Source organism: Hippocampus guttulatus, chromosome 16, assembly GCF_054856545.1.
Source record: "Hippocampus guttulatus isolate MCC_2025c chromosome 16, RoL_Hgut_1.0, whole genome shotgun sequence".
Classification (NCBI taxonomy): domain Eukaryota; kingdom Metazoa; phylum Chordata; class Actinopteri; order Syngnathiformes; family Syngnathidae; genus Hippocampus; species Hippocampus guttulatus.
Window position 1 is genome coordinate 195,040 of NC_141276.1, and position 14,983 is coordinate 210,022.

At 54.7% G+C, this 14,983-nt stretch overlaps 1 protein-coding gene across 1 annotated transcript; it reads right to left on the reverse strand.

Moving 5' to 3' along the window:
- Nucleotides 1–9,578: 9,578 nt before the first annotated feature.
- On the reverse strand, nucleotides 9,579–13,729 carry sox8a (SRY-box transcription factor 8a). The gene is made up of 3 exons (XM_086133394.1): nucleotides 13,233–13,729; nucleotides 12,733–13,025; nucleotides 9,579–12,018 (listed from the first exon to the last, which is right to left on the reverse strand). The coding sequence occupies exons 1-3, from the start codon at nucleotides 13,652–13,654 to the stop codon at nucleotides 11,345–11,347; spliced, it is 1,389 nt and encodes a 462-aa protein (XP_085989520.1). The 5' UTR covers nucleotides 13,655–13,729; the 3' UTR covers nucleotides 9,579–11,344.
- Between the last annotated feature and the right edge of the window lie 1,254 nt (nucleotides 13,730–14,983).

The following is a 14,983-nucleotide window of genomic DNA, read 5'->3' on the forward strand; positions in this document are numbered from 1 at the left end:
TTTTGACTGGGCATGACATTCTACCGTCTTCGTTATGAATGGACTGTTTTATTGTTTGTTGTTGTATACAGCGCTGGTTGTTTGAAAGAGCCCTACAAATACACTTGCCTTGATAGTTTGAGTTGAGGTACTGAGAGGAAGTACAACTCCTTAAACCCTTTTTTTGAAACCATAGGAAAGGATGGAAAGCGAAGTAACCGGCTCTGAGGTCACGCTCGCCGGGGGACCCGCGCGGCACTCCGTTCAGCCCCGTTTCAGCCGCGGCCAAAAGATCAGGAAAACCGAAGAAAGAGCCGATGGAGTCGAGCATCCGATGCGTTCTGGGAATCGAGGCGCCTTGGCCGACGAGGCGCCCTTTGCCACTCGGGGCCTTCCTTTGTGGGAGAGATCTCCGCTCAAGTGGCGTGACGCGCGGATGTCAAGAGCGAGGATCCCCAAAATGGACGCGCAGAGTGTGCCGGGCACGCGTGCGCACACGTGTACACGCGGGCAGGTGCCAAAAGCTTCGGGTCCATATTGCCTCTGGACTACTGATTGAGAGAAAGAAAGAAAAAGGCAAGGCACGAATGCGCAGTCTCATCCGCACTCTCAACGGCAACGAGAAAAGGACATTGGCGGAAAACCACCGAAGCATCCGATTTGGGGGACCTCCGCACAGCTCGGCGCAAGGCAATACGTACGCTTGCGGGGCCTAGCGTGAGGAGAAAAAGAACAAAACGCCAACCGGAGTACCGTGATCAGAAAATAAATGGCACCCTCTGACTATGGGGACAGGCTCTTGGCTGGTTTCGACGGTCGCGTTGCGAACAATCAAGGACGCGCACCAAACGTCTCACCGATCGGATGCACCGCGCGTGGAACGGAGGGACCGATTCCGGGAGTGTTTTCGAGGCGAGCCGACCCGGCTTTGTGGCCGAGAGACAAGTGATTTCGCTTCCAGGACGGACGGGGGATGTTTACTGGCTTAGTTGGGCACCAGGTGACATGTCAAGGGGCTAACAAATGAATAGCCTGCAGTAAAAGAAGGTCGTGCTGGCGATCGGCGGCTCGGTTGCTTGGATACTGGCGCTGGCTCAGCGGGAACGATGGTAACGGGCGAGCGGCTTTCGTGATTTTGGACTTCCAAAGTGCACCGGCGTGTTTGAAAGGAAATTGATGCGCGAGGGTTTCGAATTCTGCAAAGCGGATGAAGGCGTGTCCCAATGATCCTCGCGGAACACATTGCGTTCATGTCATTTGCGCTGTGACGAAAGACATACTTACTCTGTGTTCTCTTTTCGGCACGTGCTGCCTTTCAAACCGCATCCATATGTATTAACGCCTTGCCTACACGTGTGCGCCAAATTGGGACCTTCATTACTGACTCCCACGGCAACCCGAGTGGATTTTCATTGGCTTTTCTCCTCCTTCTGTCTGTCCGTCTCAGCGAGAGTCTGACTTTTTGGTTGTTTGGCGACTCCCTGCGCTAGTGACATTACCCGGTCGGGGTGGCATCCTTGTTATGCGCGCACGGCAAAGGCTTTGTGTTCTCGTGCAGATGTTGCGTGCACCCGTGCCCTTGATTGCGGCCGATGAACGAGTTCAGTGGTCTTAGTGTGTCAGTGAGATCAGCCGGCTCACGTGTCTGCCGCGAACGGGAGAGCGCGGAGGTCGTCATCTCGGTTCTCGATTGAATTGGAAGGAATGACCCGGGAGCCTTTTCTGCCACCCATGCGTGCGGCTTGAGCTCCCTCGCCTGGACGATCTTGCCGCAGCGGGGAGACCGATTTGTCCTCGGATAGCGATCGGCCTCCTCGTCAGAGGAGATGACCCGAGGTTTGTGCTCGCCGAGCTCACCCGTTGGTCGCACGTGCCTCTTTGCTGCGATGGGGAACATAGGGAAAATCAATCGGCGTGTGCCTTTTAGCGCTCACGTCGAGAGAAGCTAAATGATCCCTTTGCCCCAAATTCTGTGATCGTCATTCTGGAGCTCCTTGCTTCCAGCTGTACTGGCGGACAGCAATTAAGCCATTTCAAATCAACGCTAAAAGCTCATGTACGATATTCATTGACAAAAACAAAGGCCATTTTTGCTGGAATTATAGTTACTTTTATGAACGGGACTTGTAGTTTCCATGAGTTTATTTTTCAAAGCCGTTTCCTTTCTATATTGTCGATGAAAATGTTTTCTTTGTCCTTTTAAGTTTTTCATTGACAATAACAACCATGATAGTGACGAGATTGGCCCACAAATAGGGCAAATTGCCACGTATTTTTAAATGCATTGATTAAAAAAACGAAACAAAACACTAACAACCCCTTGCCCACTGATTGACAAACTATTGTCACGCCCCCACTGGGGAAACTGTTGGATTTCCTAAATATCTCATGCGCCTTGCATTCTGCATTTGGCAGGTATCAATATTCATTCGGACGTTAGTCCCGTGATGGGAATACAGGGCGGCGCGTTTATTTTGAAAGAATGCCATGAGCCGTGACAGGAGGGCGCGCGGGGTAGCAGACTTGGTAGGTCCGACAATTCGGTTTCATCATTTGAATGCGTCCCAATAAAAGAAGGGCAATGGCGGCCAATTGCAATTAAAGTCACGGCACTCGTTTGTTTATTTTGGTGGCCGTACTTATTGGCGACGTTTGGGTTTTGGGTAGCAGTTGGCGAGAGCCAAAATGCCATTTCAAAAAACAAAAAAAGGCACTTTGACGTGCCAATTGTCCTATTTTGATTTCTCGGCGCTAAGATGAGCTGCGCCCGTGCGTACACGCGACCCGCAGTATTGTCCGGGGAGTTGCTCGGCGATAGATTGCGGAATAAAACGTTCACCGAGACATCGGGAGTCTCTTTTCTACTCCTTTCCGTTTTATCCGTGATGACTTTTTGTCCCGCCAAAGCAAAGAAATGGTGAAACGGCCAAGGAGGGTAACGTGGGCTCCCGTACGCTCGGTGGCGCCACAGACCTGAACTTGAAGCATCCGCGGGGGAAATTCACAAGCCTGTGATTGCAGCAGTGCCGCCCGGTGGACGATTGATGAAGTGATCCCCAGAAAAAAACAGAACTAAAGAGAATCAGAATCAGAATCAGAATCATCTTTATTGGCCAAGTATGTAGAACACACAAGGAATTTGTCTCCGGTATAAGAATCGTCAAACCCTTCTCCACCCCGGCCAAACAAACCTACGCTCGATGTCTTGTTTAACCAATCGAACGAATGATGACTGCCGGGCTCTCTTTCTCACTTTTGCTTGTTTTAAATCTCCAAAGCAACACTCCCAACAATTCAAGTGCGTTTTCCCATTGCGCACCGGTCCGAAAAGAGGAAGAGTGCGGGAAGAAGGTCCCGGAAGGAAAGGTCGTTCCGCTCGGCTCGCTGAGGGAAAAGTGGGGATGCCCTCGGTGACCGCATTGGCGCAAGGTGCCGTCGGCAGCCGCGTCGCGGAGGCGGTCGCCAGAAAAGCGGCGGCCAGCCTCAGCTGTTGTTTTGAGCCGCCGCCGACGAGCCGCGCGCGTGAGCGGACGCAGCTGTCCGCGCAGGAGGGCCTCGAAAAAGCCAGAAAAGCTCGCGAGGCCCACACCGGGACTTGGCCCGACTTGGACGAAAGCGTTTGCAAACGGTGTCCGAGGAAGCGCCGCCCAAAAGGGTCAAGAATGATGACGTTGTTTAGAAAGGTCAAAGGGCATCCAAATGAGTGGGAGCGCGTGGCAACTGGAAGCCCGGCCATCGATTCCAAACCCCAAAAAGGCTTCAATACATCTTGGGAAACACCACATGGGGGGAGTGAACGCCGCGTGCGTGTGGGCCGGCGGCACGGATGAACAATCGCGGCCTCCCCCGGCATCGAAGGCGTCTTTGCTTGTAAGAGCTTCAAACGTAAGGTGAAAAGGAGGACCGACACTCGTCGCATCACGGAACGCGCCGCCGGCGGCGGCAAAGGGCCTCGTTCGCATTTGTTGCGATCAGCGGGAGCCCTCGCGCGTCCGCGCCGCCGTCGTGTCCGCTGACGCCGGGCGTCATTTCAAGGCCCCGCGGTCAAAGCGGGGTTGCTTATCAGTCACATGGTAAATACGGCGAGCCCGGCAGCCGCCCGCCCTCGGCCCTCGTCGCTGAAATTGTACGGCGGTTGTCCTCGGCGACCGCACCGAGGTTAGCCGCGGTGAACCGACGTCGACCGGGAAGGCCTCTCTTGCTGTCGGACCCGTTCGAGCCGCAGTCTCTTGCGTGCGATCTCACATTTGAGAAAGCAACTTGCAACACTTCACGGACGTGCCTCGGCCAGGTGACCGAACTCACTTTGGTGAGGTTTGTCGCTTGCGGATTTGGCATTTTTGGGGAGGGTGGCTCGAAACTAAAAGCAGAACCTCACTTGGCAGTTGCCTGAATACGATGCTGCTCGTTGGTTGCCAAATGCGGAACGTTAGACGTCTCACTTGAACCAAAGGGACAGTGCCTGGAAATGGAGTTTGTTTTTAGCCGCACATTTAGTTATTCTCTCGCGCGCGCGCGCGCACACACACACAGCAACACTTTTTTCTATTGCAAGTGGACAGAATGTGCCGAGTGGGGACCAACACTTGCTCTTCTCTCTCTTTGCTCTCTCAAACAAACATGCGTGGATAGAGATGCGCCGCTTTGCATCTTTCGAGGCGACACTTTTGGGGACGATCTCGTACGAACGACACTCGCGACTTGGCGCAACAAGGACGCCCACGCGCGCAAAGATGCACTCGAGCGACGTGAGGAAGGCGGACCATATGAAAGGCAGGAGCGCAGCGGGGCCAGAGACCCTCCGGAACGGCCCGCAACCACGGTGCAAAAACATAGCCCGCTCTTTGCCGCGTGGCACCGAAAAGCGAGAGCGCGTGCCCGCAAATCACAAAAACCCTCAGCTAATATTTAGCGCCGCGTCGGTCCGGCGAGTTGAAAAAGACAGCGAGTTGGACGGCCCGCCGATCCGTCCTTTTCCCTCTTTTGTCTTCCTCCCTGCGCCGCCGGGGCGAATGGCGAGCGTCGGAGCTTTGCTGCCAAGCGTTCCTCCCACACCGGGCATCGCGGGCTCCGACGGGAGGCCGCATGCCGGCGGCTCGCTCTCACTCTCCGCCGGCTGGCTGCCGACGGGTGCGACTAGTGCGGGAGCCATAGCGAGTGTGTTGCAAGAGGAAGGGGACCTGAGGGGAGGGGGCACGATGCTCATTCCAGATGAGCCCTCCCCTTGTCGACCCGACGTCGTCCCCTCGGCCGGCGCCATCGTTTTGACGGCGTTTCTACGCAAAAACGACACTTTCTGCGGGAGCCGGGGGGGAGGAACCCAATGATGTTGTTGTGTAGGCGCTGCCGTTTTGGTTGGAGAGTTCTATTGGCCCTGAGCACTTAACTGCACCTTGAGGCATGCTCTTCGAAGGAAGAACTAAGATTTGACAGCGCTTTTATTCGGTCGCGGCACCTTTGGCTTCTATTCCAGCCCTCCGACTTTTGGGCTCGGAGTCCGTCGGCGTGGCCCGCTTTGCCGTGACCATATTTGGCCTCTCTTCTTTGGCAAAAGGAGTCACGTGCGCCGGATGGCGAGGGCGCGCCCTGCGGACGGAAGCGTCAAGAGAAGGAAAAAAAAAAAAGCATCGATGGGCAGCGAAATCACAGCCGCGGTTCCTCGTCAACGAGTGTGAAAAAGCCGCGGAGAGAAGACGAGCAGCTCCGTCGCCACCTCCTTTGCAAACGGCTCGCGCCGAGCCCAAGTGAAAGCGAAGAGAAAAAGTGAAAGACTGCCGACAACTGTTCAGAGAAACACAACCCCGCCAGATGTCAATTTGTTGCTGCATTATTCCCCCCGCCCCTCCTCCCCTTTTCCTCTCCACTCGACTGAATTTTTGGGGAACGAAATTCAAAACGGTCGTCCGCGCCCGGTACAAAAGCAGCATTTGGGGGCGGCGCGAACACACCGATACCCCGTCGGTGCTAAAGTTCCCGCCCCAAGTGGCTCGGCGGCGCTCATTCCAAAATGAAGCCAACGTATCCTGCAGAAACTTGAAGTCCCGTCGATGTTGTTGTGGTCGGGGGGGGGGGGGGGGGTCTTGAACACGGGAGCTCAAACGCTGAAATGGAAAGGGCCAATTAAATGCGTGGATGGCAACACGAGACGCCCAAGTGGAACGTGGCCAGGGAGACTGGGGCAAGATGAAGAACCGTTCTTTCTCTCCGCTTCATTTCCCTCGGAAATCAGCCTCACAATCTCGCCGCTTTTCACACTTCCCAGCTCTCTCTCTCTCTCTCTCTCTCTCTCTCTCCCCGAAACATGCCCCGAGTCGGCCAGGCTCATTAGTCGGTATGAGGCTACGCTAGCAGGCGAGCTAACCCACCCCATGGATGGCGGGGGGGGGGGGGGGGTTGAGGAACAACAATGGGACAATGGGATGCGCTCAGGCGGTGGGAGCGCCAAGTTCCCTCCAAACTCGCTACGATGGCTCCACATTACAGGACATTTTTGTGCATCCGTGTTTTTCCATCCTCCATTTCTTCGCTAGTACGGAAGTCCCGCTCAAATTTGATTGGAAGCAACGGTGGCGAGACAACATCTCCGCAACCCTGAGAAGTTTTCGGGTTTTTGTCAAGTCAGAAATGAGACCAAGTTGGTGAACTTCAATTCTGACAACTTCATCCCCGGCAAGCATTAGGCTGTGTCCTACGCACGCCGGCAATTCTTCATATGTGTCCAGGCTAAGAGTTGCGTTTCTTTGTTGTTGTTGTTGTCGAAGGGATGATCGGGTGTGGCGATTTGCACCACATGTCCTCAAAATCAGTCAGTCCGGCAATGCAAAGTGGTCAGGGAGGCCGCAAAGAGAGCGGCGAGCGGCCTGCGCGTGACAACAATCTCCCGCATTCCGCCCGTGTCTTCCTTTTCGGACAGAGTGACAAGACCCCCCCCCCCCCCCCCCACCCCCAAAATGCTGCAGAAACGTACACAACGTCTCCTGAAAAGCATGTGGACAAATAGTTCATGGTCTGACCACGCCAAAATGTTTCAACCCATTAGACCTCCCAGGACAAAATCGAAAGATTTGTGTCAGAGATATATACATGTACGTATGCTGTATATATATATTTTTTTTCAACGGGGGGGTGTAGAAATCCAGTGGGCCCTCCTCATCAGAGAGAAGTTCCGGGGAAACTGGACCCAAGCACCCTGAAGAGCCTATTTGCCTCACTTTTATTCACTCCTGTTCTTTCTCAAGAGTTCCTCCTGAAAGTATTTGGCAAACACTCGTGCAAAAAAAAAAAAAAAAAAAAAAAAGGGACTTTGAGGGAAGAAAAACAACAAGTCGTTGTCGAGCCACCCACACCCCATCTGCTGTGGTATTATCTTCTTTTATTATCCGCAGATTATGTGCGCTGATATGATTCTACGGTTTGTGGGGGGGGGGGGGTTTATTCCATTTTTTAGTTGTTTTTTATTTATGAGACGGTGAGAGCAGGGTGGGGGGGCAGCGGAGGGAGGATCATCCTCCGTGTGCATCTAATTGTCCATTCAAGACCCTCTTAATGGCTTGTCAGTTCCCCTTGCCCTTCCATTTTCCGTCCAATTAATTCCTTTCTCGCTCGCCGGATAAAGGGACACAATGAGGGCCCTCGGCGGCATAATGAATCATTAAAATTCAGCAGAGCGACCCTGGCGCTCGGCTCGCCCTGCATGCCAGCCCCGACTCGTTCAGAATGGGACGGACCCCCTCATCCCGTTCTTCTGCCGTCTTTGCTTCGCAGGAAGGAATAATTGAGCTCTCCCTCTTCCTCTGAAACTTCGATCGGGTCGGGGGAGCGTCGCCAACCGGGAGCAAGCCAATGACTGTTATAAACGATGTTTCTTTTTTTTCTTTATCATATCCGGCAGTTTAAAAGAATCCCCCGACTTCCCATTTTTGACAACCCCCCCTATTCTTGACGTCACACCCCCACTCAAGAAAATCAACAAAAAAAAAAGGATAAATAAATAAGTAAATCTGCCAGCGCATGACAGAAGGAATTTCAGCCAGCGGATGTGTCCGACACGTGACCGCAACCTCTCGTCTTCTTCAATTCTCTCGACCGATGCTTAGAATGACAAGACGGCAGATACGTATGAGCCCACGCGCAGTGGCGGGCCGTGCATTTCAACCTTCGGCCTTCAGCGACGTCACGTACATGAACACAAGACAGTATCGGCTCGTCAGGCAGCACTTCATTTCAGGAGCATTTAAAACCATTCACAATTAAGAGCAGGAAACTAAATTGACAGATATTGTCAAAAATAAAACGATTTAAAAAATACCCAATAAAATGCCACCCAAATGACGCCGCGTGATCATAAACAAGTCTGGCCAATAAATTGCGCAATGTCGCAGTTTCATATAAGACACCAACCGCACAATGACCAAACAAACTATTCTTTGAAAATAAAGTAAACAGATCATTTGCATTTTGAAAATCGGCGATACAGCAGCAAATAACTGACGATGTTGAGCAGCTGCGATTGAACGAACTGTAGTGCACGAAGCTGACTACAATGCGCCATTCTAAATTGCAGGTGAGCAGATTTATTTGATACATTTTTGTATCTTTGTCATTTTCTTTCGTGACCATTTATACTTACGAAATACAATGACAAGAAGAAATGGAAAATAAAATTCGGTTACTCACCAATGTAGTGCCTGTTCACTGAGCCGCAGATGGACGCGAGTGTCCCCAAACGTTTTGAAACGCACCGTAGCTTGTAAGTGGCCAGCCGTGCTCCGATGTTTCCTTGCTGCTTTGCTAAAACAACTTCAATGGGTAAATCCGGTGGAAGGTCCGTCTTGAAAATTGTGTGCAAAGTAGTCCCGCAAGCAGATCAGCGTCTTCTCCTTCGGCCATTTTGGGTCAAAATGCAGCAACGGCTCCCACTAGCAGGCGCTCATCCAATCACAGAGCGCGCACGTCCAGTGTCGACGTCAGGCCGGGGCAGACTCGTGATCTGATTGGCTATTGCAAGCTGACTGTGCCCGTTCGTTGACAGCGCACAGGGGCCTGCTCTGTTTCATCTGAAGGCCCCGAGCAAGTTTAGTTGACCTGGCAACACAAGCTAGCTGAAATACGATTGGTTAAAAACTCTACCATAATAAATAAGTTGTTTAGCGAGTGGCTTTCAATGTTATTTTAAATAACATTGAAAGCCACTCGACTAAGTGGAAATAATAGGACGTAAAGAATACAGAGAATCATTTTGTTGACATAATTATGAAAATAAAATAACAAATTAAATGTATGTTATTCTCAGAAAAGTAAATTTATTAAATTTGCTGGTCCTGGCGGAACGCCCATGCGTATTTTCAAAAACAAACAACACCAAACTCTGCTTTCAGGGAAGTACTGGTTATGTCCTACTTTATATGAGACAACAATCTCCAGTCTTCTTCGATGCTGGAATATGGCGCAGACGGCCATGACAAGCGGTACGCTAAAAGTCAAACACAGCCGGCACAAAAAAAAACAACAACTGCACTGTACCGGCGGCTACGACATACTGCACACGCGACGAGCATTTGTCATCTGCGGGTCAAAGAACGACAAGAAGAGATGCGGTATAAGGAACAGGCATTTTATTAAGCCCGCCGGCACACGGGTTAGCTTGACAAAAGGTGTGGCATTGGAAAAACAAGTCAATAGAACAACCGTGTTCGCAACCCCGCTTGTGCCCAATGATACATCCAGAATAAGCTACAAAACTAATTGGAGACTTTTCGACACCTCCGGTTTTTGTTTGGGAACAATACTGACAGTCAAAAGACACAACGATGCGCTTCGGTGGCACTTGATGGCTGCTGAGATAAAAAACAAAACAAACAAACAACAACTAACTTTTGGAACCGGACGGACGCATTCACACATGGAAGCGTCGCCCGCCGCCATGGATACGCGCGCAGGTAGGTGCATCGCGCAGCGTGCGTGTCCGTGAGAAGAGAAACCAATAATGCAAGAACATAAATATCGATTTATATACACACAGTAGAAAGACGGTGAGATTCATACCAGTCGCTTTTGTGAAGACTCGCCGTGCGGGAATTCCGAAATGCACTTTGTTGTTCATGTCCACACTTTTCGCATCCCGGGAGTCAGTCAGTAGCTCGCCCCAGGTCAAGATGACTCTGCATTTTTTGACCCAGCCAAACGCCCCCCCCCCCCCCCCCTCCGCCCTCAGACTTTGCGTCAGAGTTGCGATACGGACGGGAATGAGGCCTGCGTGAAGGGTGACGTGACAAAAGGTGGGAGCGCCGCGCACACTTGTCCCGCCCGGCACTGCCGTCATCTCATGATCTCGTATCCCCGCGACGAGGAGTTTCACGCCAAACACTTGCGACGATCGAAATCTTTCATCAACGGATTCTGAAAGCGGGCGCATTTGGAGCCACGAAGCGCTTTGCTGGGCTGCGGGCGGAACGCCAGAGGTTCCGCGAATGGCGATCTCTGCCTAAAACGTTTGCCTTGAAGGAAATTGCCGTCGGACAAAAATGCTTCCAAAAACGCCAATTCGATTTACAATGAGATAGCTTTGCCGGATTCCGCGTCGAAGGTCGAGGCGGGTGAGTGTCCGTGTGAAAAAGGCTGGCGATCAAGCCCGTCCCGCTGCGTCAAAAACCGTGCGTGACAAGCATTTCATACATCTCCCGAAAAAAAAAAAGACATCATTTTGCGTTGCCGAATGCGCCTTTTGATGGGTGTGCTGGAAAGACCCCGTGAACTCAAAACAGATTGGACGATCAGACCTGGGCAAGTTTGTTCCGACTGAGAATTGTGCCGCCATCGAGTCGCGTACTCGTCACTTTTCTCAATTTCCTGCGCCCGGCTGAAACGGCCCCCGCCGTGATGTCATTGCCACCGTTCTGGCATGCGCTTAGCGAGCTAGCTAGCCAGCTACACCTACACCGCCTCTTCCCTTGCTAACAACACTCGTAAGGCAGCCGAGTGTCGCGCTGACGGCCAGCGCCTCACATCACAGGGAACACAATATCGCGGCCACTCGGAGCCTGGAGCCGCTCGACGACGTCGCGTCCGTTTTTCAGGAAACTCGCATTTGAATGCTGCCGCGGAGCGCGAGCTCTCCGATGCAGCTGTTTTGTGGGAACTGTGTGAAAGAGGCTCGTGTTTCACCGCTAAGTGCGTGCCATAAAAAAAAAAAAAAAAAAGGACAGGCCACAGAAAGATTATACGTCCTCACGGAGGCACCGCCAAGAATTCTCTCGGTGCGCAAAGTCAAGCGTTGCAAAGAAAGTGAGGATTTCCAAAGAAAATCGGCAGGCACTTTTGTTTTTTTTGCTCGTCGCGCTTGACCGTGTCGCATCCCCGCCGCCCGTTAGGGTCGGGTCAGCGTGGTGTAGACGGGCTGTTCCCAGCCGGAGGCGGGGGGGCTGTGAGCGGGCGCCGCGGTCAGGCCGTTGAGGATGGGGCTGCCGTAGGGCCGCCTGGGCGAGTGGAAGTACGGGTACTGGTAGAGGCCGGACGGGTAGCCCGAGTAAGGCGCGTAGTAGCCGGAGCTCTGCAGGTCGTTGTAGTCGCACTGCGAGGCGGCGAAAGGGGCCGGCGAGGGGGCCGCGCAGGCCTGGCCGTTGTAGGCGGCGTAGTCGGGGTGCGAGGGGGAGTGCTGGCTGTAGTGGCTCGGGCTCAGCTGCTCCGTTTTGATCTGGAGGCGGTGCCGGGACGCCTCGGGGGACGCCGCCGCCGCGCTCTTGCGGTTCCACGCCGAGCCGCCGTAAGCGTAAGAGCCCTGCTCCGAAGACAAGGCGGAGGAGGAGGGAGCGGCGCCGTGGCCGTTCAAGGGGAGGTACTGGTCGAACTCGTGCACGTCGAAGGCCTCCATGTTGCTGATGACGTCCGTGCTCAGCTCCGAGATGTCCACGTTGCTGAAGTCGATGTTCTGCCTGCCGCCGTCGGCCGGGCGGCGCCCCTGCTGCTTGGGGTCCCGCTTGGCGCCGTGCTGCGCCTCGGTTTTCGGGGTGGTGGGCGGCGTTGGCGGACCGTGGGGCTGGCCTGCAAAAGCCACAATCGCGATCAAAGAGCGCCGATGACAACGGCCAACCAGAGAGGCGCCTTCTCCAAACGACCCGACGGAAACGCTCGCCTCGGGACGCTTCGGGGTTCCCAATCGGATTCGATTTTCTTTTGCCGTGACGAAAACCGATGTTCCCTCAATTAGTGCCGAGCAACCCCTCGCCGTTATGTCCAAAACGACAACGTCGCACGGGAGGGACCGAAGGACTCGCCGACATCACAGATTTGGATCGGGCGCCAAAGACAATCGGTCGGGACACGGATCGGAAAATGATGACCGTTGAGAGGCGGACGTCCCACCGTTTGGACCATCTGAACGATCGCTCGATGATGTCAAGGGCCGCCGATTCATTTGCGAATCGATGAGCTGTCGAACGGCCGATCGACCCGCATCTCGACCCGGTTGGGTGTTAATTGGGGAAACCGCTGTCCGGCGCCGATTTATTTGATTGCATTTTTTTCCCCGGGGATGTCAAATTACGACAGCGAGCTCCGCCCACGTCGGACGGCTCGGCGGTCTCGCGCGTCTCTCACGTGAGAGCCCCGCGTCTGCTTCGAGCCAAATGTACGCCTCGCCGTTCCGGCGGCGGCATTCTCGTCCGTTTTTGGGCCATCAAGACTTGACGTGGGCCCGGCGGCACGAGAAAGCCCCCCATTGTTGTGATGGAGAGCACTTTTGCAAAGGGGCCCGACCTGGATGTTCGGGATGCCGGTGCCCGTCGCCCATCCCGCCGAGTCCGGCCATCCCCGGCTCCGCTTTGTACATGTGATGATGATGATGATGATGAGGAGGAGGAGGAGGAGGAGGAGGCGGCTGCTGCTGCTGCTGGGCGAGCTCGGCACCAGAGTCCGAGTCGCCGTGGCCCGGCTTGACGTTCTTCCGCCGCCTGGGTTGGTACTTGTAGTCCGGGTGGTCCTTCTTGTGCTGAACCCGCAGCCGCTCGGCCTCATCCACAAAGGGCCTCTTTTCGCTCTCGGACAGCAAACTGTGAGGAAGAGACACGGCGTCAGTGACAAACACGTCGGAACTTGTTGAGCGGTCAGACGGCCAGCCGACGATCTGCCTTCTTTGGGCCTGGAACCGGTTGGCAAATTTGGGGCAAAAGTCCAATCGTGAACGGCGTGCTCGCCTCCGAGTCACTTGCAGAACCCGACGTGGAGAGAGAGAGAGAGAAAAAAAGCCCTTTTCTTACCGCCACAGTTTGCCGAGCGTCTTGCTGAGCTCGGCGTTGTGCAGGTGCGGGTACTGGTCGGCCAGCTTGCGGCGCGCGGCCTGAGCCCAAACCATGAAGGCGTTCATGGGCCGCTTGACGTGCGGCTTGCTCTTCAGGGAGCCGCCGCCCCGCACCGGCACGGGCACCAGGGACCAGTCGTAGCCCTTGAGCACCTGCGACACGGCGTCCCGGATGCACGCCGGGAAGCGCTCGTCGTCCCCCGAGTCCAACTTCTTGCTCAAGCCGGCCAGCAGAGACGCGGCGCGGCCGTCGGAGCCGGCGGGCGAGGACGGCGCGTCCGAGTCGGACTCGTCCTGGGACGCGGAGCTGCCGGTGCCCGCGGGGCTGCCGCACGCCCGCTCGCCCGCGCACTTGTCGTGCTCCTCGCTCATCTTCAACATGGCTCCTCGGACCCGGAATTCGCCAAGCGACCGGAGCGACGCTCGGCGCGCGCCTTTTACGCGCGGTGCGCTCTCCCCTCTCACCCCCCCCCCACCCCAAAAAAAATAACAGAGCGAGATAAGCTCTTCCCCCCGCACGCACGAGCAAAAAGCGGACTCCTTCGTTAGCGTGCGTCGTTCTTCATGGCAAGGCTGTCGCGATGGCGAGCGTCCGTCCGTCCGTGCGGGCTGCGCGCTCGACGTTTGCGCCGCTCGAACTGGGCTGCCGAGCTTTGACGGCGTCACTCACTCCGCCTTCCGCCTGCCATTGGCCCCGAGCGGCCCCGGAACGGCCGTTCCCGTTCATTGGGCCCTTTGGTGGCTTGGCTCCACCCCGGCTTGGGCGTCGTCGTGCGAAAAACGCATTTGGACTGAATCGGAAGGACCGGCCAGTCGTTTGTTCTGTTCACAAACGTGGAAATGCAAAGCAAAGAATGAAAACGTAGGCGTTTAAAAAGAAGACACCGAGATCACAAATATCGCTCTCCGTATATGAGGATGTTTGGATGCGTGCATGTTGGTGCACCGGGGCAGGGGCAAGAGGGGGCCTGTTCCTTTCAAATAAACTACCCCCCCCCCCCCCCATTTCCCATATTTTGAGTACCTCATGCCGCTCAGCTTCCTACTGTCTTGCCGGTGACTCTTTTTTCAGTTGATGTTTTGACACGCCTCACGGTGGCATCCGGCAGACCCGAGGCAACTCTTCAGTTGTTCTTTCTCGGCAAATATTCTTTGTTGGGGGGGGAACGCTCGGCGAAGGACGCCGCTGGTTTGAGTCGCTGCGCCGGTCGCCATGGTGCCGGGCCCTCCCGTCGACCCTTCGCTCCCGCCCGCGCCCGCCCACCGCCTCTCCTATTAAAACGCCGTCATCGGCGCTTTTTCCGGAGCGATTGGCACTTTTATTTCAAGCTCCGAGGTGGAAAGGCCTCGTGAACGGGCTGAGGGGAAACAATTAGTCCAAAGTGTCTGAGGGTGCGTTTTTGGCCTTCAGCCACGTCAAAAGCATAAAAGAGCTCAAGTGCTTCCAGATTCTTGTCTGCCATTTCTCAAGTCTTCCTTTCTGGCGCGGGTTCCGTGCGCTCTTTTGAATGAGAAGGGATGAACACCGAGGATTTTGGAAGCCGCGCGAGTCGCCGCTCGCTCGCCGGCTTTTCCTGCAGGAATCTGCCATCTGCGAAACGTCAGGTGTCTCCGCCGTGTCCTTTTTGGCTTTTTTTTTTCCTCCCTCTGCGGCGCATGAAAGCGCGAGGGCGAAAGGCCCTCCCGCCCCCGCCGCGTGTTGCTTCGCTC